The following is a 9,227-nucleotide window of genomic DNA, read 5'->3' on the forward strand; positions in this document are numbered from 1 at the left end:
GGTCCTAGAAAAACTAGATAATGGTAACTGGTGATTTGGTAACCTGCGTAACTGTTAGTAACCATAGAGAGTAACAGGTTTTATGGGGAAGGTGGTAGAATTGCAAAGCTGATGAAAGGACTGGTATGCCCTTGAGGTTTAGTTAGGAAGGGGTATTAGTGGAAGAGTAGAATAGCCATTTGGTAGGATAAATGACCATGAGCTGAAGGGAAAAAGATCATATACGTATTACACTTAGAGAAGGGGGTTTATGCTGAAAATTGGAGACCTAGAGGAAGAGCAAGACTAAAAAAAAAGGAGAAGCTGAATTTAGCTTTTGGAAGAAGAATTAAGGATGATTGAAGTTGTCAAGCAAGCTTAGATCAAGAATATTCAGAGGTAAGATCTTGATTATGATATATCCAAGTTTTAAGTCTGAAATTTTAGATAATGAATGTGAATTGAGGCAAGTTGGTGGCTGGTTTTATGTGATTTCAGAATTGGGAAAATCAAGGGGGAAGGAGGTTTAGAGCTGGAGGTTGGACTCATCACTCAAGGTAAGGTCTCTGTGTGTTTATTAGGCTTGTTTCTGTTAGGGTATAGGGAGTTTGGAGTGTGGTTTGTGTTTGAGTTCAAGCTGTTCTTAATTTTCTGGTTTGAGTTGTTAAGTGTGAAATTCAAGAGTGAATTTTAGGATTGAAGGTGTGAGTGAGCTTGGGCATGATGTTTTTGGGTTGTTGTGAGGTTTATTAAGGGTTTAGAGTTGGTTTTGGGACTTAGGATGGAGTTAGGGGTGATTTGGAGAGGTTGAAGCTCGGGAAAACGCGAAGGGAAAAACCTAGAATTCTGGGCTGCGAAGGCGTGCCGCGGCACGGGTTTTGTGTGCCGCGGCGTGGAGTCCCTGACTGATGGGTGCCGCGGCACAAGGCCAATTTCAGAGTGTCACTTTTGGCAATTTTTGGCCTTCGCTCCGGGGGTTCGGGGGGATGTCTCCGGGATGTTGTTCTAAGGTTTTGGGGGTTCTGAGAGTGTGGGTTAGGTTTCGGGAAGGTAGTCTTGGATTGATTAATGACAAAGAATATTATATTTGTGTTGTGATTAGGACTTTGGAGAGGCTCGGAGTAGAGGACCGTACTTGTGGCTACGTGGCATCGGAAACCAGTGAATTGAAAGGTAAGAAAACCGCACCCGAATGTATGGATGTGAATGGGACTAAGTGCTCCCGAGAGTTGTATTGTGTCATCGTTAGTATTATGCCAAGGGACACGTATAAGCGGTCTAAGAGTACCGTTCATGATTTTAGCGCACAGAGCGCGAATTGGCCACTGGGCGCCCGAAATAATAGGATAACAGAGGGAGCTACCTGTGAGCGCTAGCCCTGGTTATCGTCTGTGCATTATGTATTTGAGCTGAGATGCTTAGTATATGAAATACTTGATTGATGATATACTTGAGTTGATGAGATGCTATATGTGTAATTGACCTGTTGTTAGTTGTTCATGCTCTCTTGTTGCTGTGTCTTCTTGCTGGACCTTGGCTCACGGGTGCTACGTGGTGCAGGTAAGGGCAAGGGCAAGCTGGACCAGGCCTGAGGTGGAGAGCTCCGAGGTGAAATGTGCATGGCCAGCCGTTCGATCACCACGGTCGAGGAGTGTGTCAGGACAGAGATTACCTAACAGCTCGTTTTTGCCTTAGTATGGCCAGTCAATGTATTTAAACTTTGTAACTTTTGTAAATGGCTTTTAAACTGTCAATTTTGGGATCCCATGTACATAAACAATGTTTAGTAATGAAAACGTAACTTTTGAGACCAAAACACTTTTAACCCTAGTTCCTCTACTATTCCAGTAACACGCTTTTACTTTAATGACTTGATTACCAAGTCTGGCACTTTATAAACACATAGTGTAACGGTCTTGGCTATCTAGGGCGTTACAGGTGGTCTTAGAGTTCATTTTATAGTAGGCTCTAATGGCCTTAGGTACATAGTGGTCCAGGAGACCAAGTGGTACATATGTACTGTGTCAGGGGAGTGGCTTCAGAGGTTGTGGTCGTACATCCCGTACAGGAGCAGGTGTCATGAGGATGTCTCCACTACTTGTCTGTACCCATGTCTGATGTGTGGTGGCAGGCGTAGTGGCGCAGGAGGTAGTGGTGTCGGCCCTGACCTATGGCCGTAGACGTACGGACCATGACTCTTACTCCAGCAGTCTCACTGGCACTGGTATCCGTACTCAGTACTAGGTCGTACAAGCATGTCCCATTATACTCGTACTGTGGCCCCTAAGCATAGGGGTCTCAAGGTGTAAGGAATGGGACCTTTGGTGTGAGGTGGAGATCTTGTGTCCTTGGCATGAGATGCCTGAAGTCTCCCAAGGTCACTCACGAGTCTGGGCGATAGGCATGTGGCCTTGGCGGACGTCTAAGGATGCGTGGCGAGGCTCTTCTTGGCGAGGCCGTGCGAGGCCAAACTTGGCGAGGCCCCTCTTAGCGAGGCCAACCTTGGCGAGGCCAAACTTGGCGAGGCCCCTCTTGGCAAGGCCATACGTGGCGAGGCCCTTCTTGGCGAGGCCATGCGTGGCGAGGCCCCTCTTGGCGAGGCCCTTCTTGGCGAGGCCGTGCGAGGCCCCTCTTGGCGAGGCCAACCTTGGCGAGGCCATGCGTGGCGAGGCCCTTCTTGGCGAGGCCTTGGCGAGGCCCCTCTTGGCGAGGCCCTTCTTGGCGAGGCCGTGCGAGGCCAAACTTGGCGAGGCCCCTCTTAGCGAGGCCAACCTTGGCGAGGCCCATCTTGGCGAGGCCAAACTTGGCGAGGCCATGCGAGGCCAAACTTGGCGAGGCCCCTCTTAGCGAGGCCAACCTTGGCGAGGCCATTCGAGGCCAAACTTGGCGAGGCCATGCGTGGCGAGGCCTTATTTGGCGAGGCGGGGACACTTGGTCACCTCGGCCTATGGCAAGGCGAGGGCTCACGGGGGCACTCGGGTGTGCGCACAAGGACGCGAGGCGGGGCCTCGCGTAGGCATACGGGTGCGCGCATAAGGACGCGAGACGGAGCCTCGCGTGGGCACTTGGATGCGGGTCACTGATGGCTGCGCGTCACGAGACCCTTGAGACTTAGGCGGCACCTACGCAAGGCCAGGCCAGACCTTAGGTGAAAATTGAGCGTCTACAATTATTAATTAAAATTCTTTAATATAATAATCTTAATTTATTAATCTCAATATTATTTCACTAAAAATATGAGACTACACTCTTGTAATAATAGACATTTATTTATTAAGTACTTTTAAATATAAAAACTGTACATTGATTTAATCACTACATACAATTCAATCATTTATTAATGATTCATAATTAAGGTAGAAATTAATCACTATTTAACATCTTTGATTATATCTGGTTTCCTTAAGTACTATTAACTTTATTAGTGAATGTTAATTCATAAACTGATTTATGAATTTGAGCTTAATAACATTTCAGTTCCAAAAGCTAACCCTTAAGAAAACCATTATTCAATTTCTCTCGTAAATGTATAGATTTCATATTTGCATATTATGTCCCCAACCATTTACATCAATGAGTTCCCAAAACAAATTCAATCTGATCATTTTGACAAATTATAACAAGTGAATCAAAGCACTCATATGGCATAAAATGAGTTCATAATAACTTTAAAATTAAGAACAATTTATATGATCTTCTTATTGATATGTTTAATCAATATTTATAAAGTAAACGGTATTATTAAGTATTAACATATTGGGCCTAGTTCGTGTATAACCATTTTATACAAAGTACCTTCACTAAGATGTCCTACTACATCAGTAATCTAGACCTAAATTACATGTATTCATAATACTAGTGAATCGTACTTACAGTATTTAATCCAAAGATTCTATAAATTTGTTTTACTGCGTACTATTTAAATTCGTTCCCTACAATCTTAATCATCTTATGCAAATACACAATTGTAGTCACAATAATGAACTTGGGGAATTTTTTGATATTAATACAATATTATTCTATCAATAATAATAAATAATCAAAATATGAAAGAAAAAAAAATTCATTTCAATTATTTATTTTATATGTTTTAAAGGGAATTAATCTCAACAGAACTACCACTACCAGCTTAGTGGTCGTAGAAGAAGAGTGGATGTCGACTCTGCACAGTCAATAATTCAGAATGTCAGATGCAGAATCACACTCAGAAAATGGAGGCGTGCCCCAACACCTAACACATTCTATCGATTATTGAAACATGGTCATACAAGTACAAATTCGATCACCTGACTAGCCTGAATCATGGCTACTCGAAGAAGCGAACTAATCTTCCACATTGCTAAACATTGACTTAATGCATTTTCCCTAATTTTCCCTTTGTAAAATCACATTTTATGTATGTTTTATACCCATTTTTAAACCATATGATATGGAAAAGCTACTAGTGACGTGGACTGACAGAACAAGCTGTTCGTATGGATGTTCACGTATATGGTAGATAAAGCTAATCGCAGACCTTACATGGATGTAAGATATTAAGAGTTGTTTGTACCCAAGCTTGGTCGCTCCTCATACGTAGACTAGGCAACATGCTTGTAATGTTGCATCTCATCTTTAGTTAAATCATTTGACAGAAATAATCACGAAAGTCGTGGGATTTAGCTATTCTTTTATTTATAGATGGGATTAGACTTAGATTAGTGAGTAGCCACTAATCTAAGTCTAATCCCATCTATAAATAAATAAGGGGAGAAGGGATCCAAACATTTTTAGACTTCATATTACAAAAAACTTGTTATTTTTTGTAATCCAAAACTCCATAATCACTAGAAACTCAATTATTAGTAAAAAATAAGTGACTAAATACACGTAGGTCATTTATTAGGTCAAACCACTATAAAAATTATTCTTGTTTTACTACGCATTTAATTTTACTTGAGTTCGTGCAACCACATTTATTGTCTAACATTAAATATTGTTGTTGACTAAAATCCGAGTCAGCAGAATGTATGTAAGTATTTCCGCTTTTATGCGTAAAGATTATCAACTAAGTTATCTTATGTTAAATTTTGGAGTTAAGTAAAATTTTAGAGGATCATGGCAATAAAGGAAATAGCTACATAAGATGGAATTTGACTACAATAATTCAAGAAATAAAGATATTTTTATTCATGATACATTAAGATAAACAATACTTCACTGTAAAAGCAATAGCAATTAAGTATAATAGAGTTACAACGAGATGGAATTAAAATATGAATTTCATGGACAATTTACCAACTAAGTACCTGGCAAGAGTTGGGAATGTTTGGTTACGTGTAATGAAATGAAAATCATTTTCATTCAATTCCTTTGTTTAGTTGCATAATAATATATTAAATGACTTTTTTACCATTTTAGTAGAATAATTATTCTATCAAAATATGAGAGAATAGGTCATTCCAATGCACAAATAAAAAAACTTATTAATTTTACTCATTAAATTTTATTCCACTCCATTCTTATTTCAGATCTAAAGTTCTTTCTCTCTTTCTCTCTGTTTCTTTAGCTTTTCTGAAGTTTTACATAAATAGCCTTCTTGTAGTAACAAGACATCTATCTTCCTCTAATGCTATTCACTTATATACTGCTATACTATTATCCACTCATTTACCATTTACATGTTACATGAATATCACTATTCACTTACTTTAAATATTAGGTCTTGGATTCAATGTTATTTCACAGAAATAAAGATAATTCCTTATTAGGTCTTAGATATGTTCTTATCCTAATTATTAAACGTTCTTATGCGGATACAGGTCTCAACCATTATTATCTCTTTTATATAATAAATGTGTAGATAACGAAAATTTTTTGTTTTAACTGTTTTTTATATTTTTAATGTTAACTTTAATAGAATATTCTTATATTTAGCAGAATATTCTTATATTTAACGGTAGTTTGTAACCATTTAAACTTAAATAAAATAAAATAAAATAAATATTTAAAAAAATTAAAATATAATATTTTTGAGATATTTTACAATGATAATTATTTTAAAATAATAAATAATTAAACAAATTAAAATATGATATTTTTAAGATATTTTACAATAATAATTATTTTAAAATAATAAATAAATAAACAAATTAAAATATAATATTTTTGACATATTATACAATAATAATTATTTAAAAATAATAAAATCATACATTTTATAACTTAAATAAAATTTAATTAAACTTAAAATCACTTATTAGAATAATATTATATTAGACATATAATATAATCTACTGTGAATTAGCAACAAATTATTTTAAAAAACTAGCAAGAAACTTAAATTTAAAATTCACGTATAATATTTAATATTACATTAAACATATAATATATAATTTTTTGTTGTTACTCCTAAATTCAAAAATTAAAACAAACTTAAACTTAAACAAAAATAAATACATTATTTAATTAAAATATGATATTTCTTTCAAAATTTATATAACATTAATATAAATTTAATAAAAATAATTAATAAATTTTATAAATAAAATTAAACAAATGTACATATTGCACGTTGCTTGTATCTACTATATAAATAAATATAAAGTATATATTTAATGGAGAGATCCGTATTTTTTAATAAAAAAAATGCTTAAAAATTGTATATTTTTAAAAAATATATATGTTTTATGTCTCGGTAAAAATAATTTTATCCATTTTTTTTAAGAAAAGACTACTAATGTTATTATCGTGATTATTAATTGTGGACTTTTATCTAATTTTGTAATTTTTCCACGAAATATTGCATGCCACATGTAATTACTCCACTTTATAGTGCAATTATGTAGTGTCCCTACTTTTTTTTTTTTTTGATCAAGAGTGTCCCTACTTTTTTGTCAGGCTTATTAGAGCACAAGAAAAGAAGTTGGATTTGGACCTACATGGCATGGCTAGGCATTATAAGATATGATGTAAGTGGTTCACTAAACAAAGATCAGCAAAAGATAGATTCACTGACCGATTCAAAAAGAGTTTCAATTGGAAAGATGTCGCTTTCTTGCTTGTACGAAATAAAACTAATATACAAAAGCACATAATTTCTAACATAACCGCGTAAAGTGTACCAAGTCTAAGTTTTTCTTTCACTATTTCTATCGTTTCACTCGGCAAATCCTTCTTCTCTCAGATTTATTGATTTTTTTACTCCAAATCTATCTATCTATATATAAATTTAACCCAAATCAAACCAAACCAAACAAGAAGTAGACAGCAGCCAAAATCTTAAAAAGAAACAATAATACATACAATAAAACCTCCAAATGACACCAATGCAGGAGCTGCCACCGGGTTTTCGCTTCTACCCAACTGAAGAGGAGTTGGTTTCTTTCTATCTGCGCAACAAACTCGAATCAAAACGAGAGGAAATAAATCGAGTCATCAAAGTCATAGACATTTACAGCATAGAACCATGGGATCTACCAAGTACAGTTCCACCAATTCTTTTCTATGTAGATTGTTCTATAATCTGTGTTATATAGATAAATGTTTGGATACGTAAACTTACATGCATTTGCTTTGGCTGGCTTGTTTTTTTGCAGAGTATTCAGGAGAGTTGTGCCAAGGAGATACTGAGCAGTGGTTCTTCTTTACACCAAGGCAAGAAAGGGAAGCTCGAGGAGGAAGACCAAATCGTACCACAGCTTCCGGATATTGGAAGGCAACTGGATCACCTAGCTATGTTTACTCATCGGATAACAGAGTGATTGGGGTGAAAAAAGCCATGGTTTTCTACAAAGGGAAAGCTCCTACAGGAAGGAAAACCAAATGGAAGATGAACGAGTATAGAGCCATTGAAGAAGTAAACAACTTGAACAACGTCGCTACTCCTATGGTAATGCAACTATATAGCAATACTAATAATTTTTTTAAGAAACAAGTATAATAGTACGTAGTCTCAGCATTTTTACCTATCATATCTAATAGTTGCTGATCTTATCTACCATGTCTTCTTTTCAGTTGAGGCATGAATTTAGCTTGTGCCGAGTATACATTATATCTGGGAGTTTCCGAGCATTTGACCGGCGTCCAATAGAGTTAACAAGAGACATACAAGAACAACAAGGGGACCAAGCAGGAACATCTAATCAGAATGCTGCAATGGTTGAACGAACTCCAAGTTCGCCTGAAACCTCATGCTCAGGAGACCTTGCAGATAACCCAATGGCTGGTGGGAGTACTGATTGGGAAATGAATCAACATCCTCTTTGGGAGTGGGAACAATTTAACTGGCCTAAATGAAGCCATATACCGGCAGCCACAGCAATGTCCGCTCAAAGTTTTGGACATAACAAATCAAACATAGATATAGTACCAGACTTTTTTTTTATTCTTATTTCTTCCTGACGTACGTATGTGAAGGATAATAATTCTAATTATATATATGTATTTGATATTTTTATTTTTTTTGAGTGGGGGCTGGGGTAAGATCTGAAGAGATCACCATAGGTGTTAGGATGGGAGACTTGGTCTGTGGACCTGTGGCTGTAGCAAAGGTGAGTACGTAAATGTCACCATTTACACCAACCAGCTTTCAAGTCATACAACTCACGAAATTTGTCTTTATTGGGTTTCAACATGACGTCACATATTTACAACATACTGCATAAGGAAAGTTGTACACTTGGCTGCAAAGAAGTAAAAGCCGCTATTAACAATAAACTAATCAAAGTATTAATAGTTATTCAAAGTATCATACAAGTTAAAATACACAACGGCTGTGGTTTTTCTCACATAATCAGCACAAGCAGAGATGCGACACAGTAAAACAACACTAAAGACAAGATCCATAATTAAAATTCATAGATTTTGACACATTCATACATATGAACATCCACACATTAGTAAGAAAAATCCATGTATCAAGAAATCGACACAAATTCATCTATTAAATCAAAATTTTGACTCAGAACCAAACAAATCAGCTTCAATCTCTAGTTTCTTCCCTCCATTCTCAACTTATTATGGCAAAATTTTATTTTTACCTATTATGCCTAAACACATTCATACCAGATCAAGGATTCACAAGTGTTGGTTCCATGAATAAAGTTACAGCCATCATCAATTTGGTCTTTTTGACCTAAAAATGACAAATTTGGGAAAATTGAAAATGTAGGGACTAAATTGTCAAAACTTAAATGGTCAAGAGACCAAATGCGCCAATTACACTTGTAATGGCACCAAAATTGAAAGAGAAGAACACAATCATCATA

General features: G+C 36.3%; 1 protein-coding gene and 1 long non-coding RNA gene across 2 annotated transcripts; one reads left to right on the top strand and one right to left on the bottom strand.

Moving 5' to 3' along the window:
* Window positions 1-6,951: 6,951 nt before the first annotated feature.
* LOC133788928 (uncharacterized) lies at window positions 6,952-8,064 on the bottom strand. Its single transcript, XR_009873417.1, has 3 exons — window positions 7,926-8,064; window positions 7,523-7,763; window positions 6,952-7,349 (listed from the first exon to the last, which is right to left on the bottom strand). It is a non-coding gene; the product is annotated as an uncharacterized LOC133788928 (long non-coding RNA).
* Window positions 7,278-8,580, top strand: LOC133788927 (NAC domain-containing protein 90-like). The gene is made up of 3 exons (XM_062226592.1): window positions 7,278-7,440; window positions 7,557-7,849; window positions 7,975-8,580. Exons 1-3 carry the CDS (start codon window positions 7,278-7,280, stop codon window positions 8,254-8,256), a joined length of 738 nt encoding a protein of 245 aa, XP_062082576.1. The 3' UTR covers window positions 8,257-8,580.
* The last annotated feature ends 647 nt before the right edge of the window (window positions 8,581-9,227 follow it).

The sequence above is a fragment of the Humulus lupulus genome, chromosome 7 (genome assembly GCF_963169125.1).
Source record: "Humulus lupulus chromosome 7, drHumLupu1.1, whole genome shotgun sequence".
Classification (NCBI taxonomy): domain Eukaryota; kingdom Viridiplantae; phylum Streptophyta; class Magnoliopsida; order Rosales; family Cannabaceae; genus Humulus; species Humulus lupulus.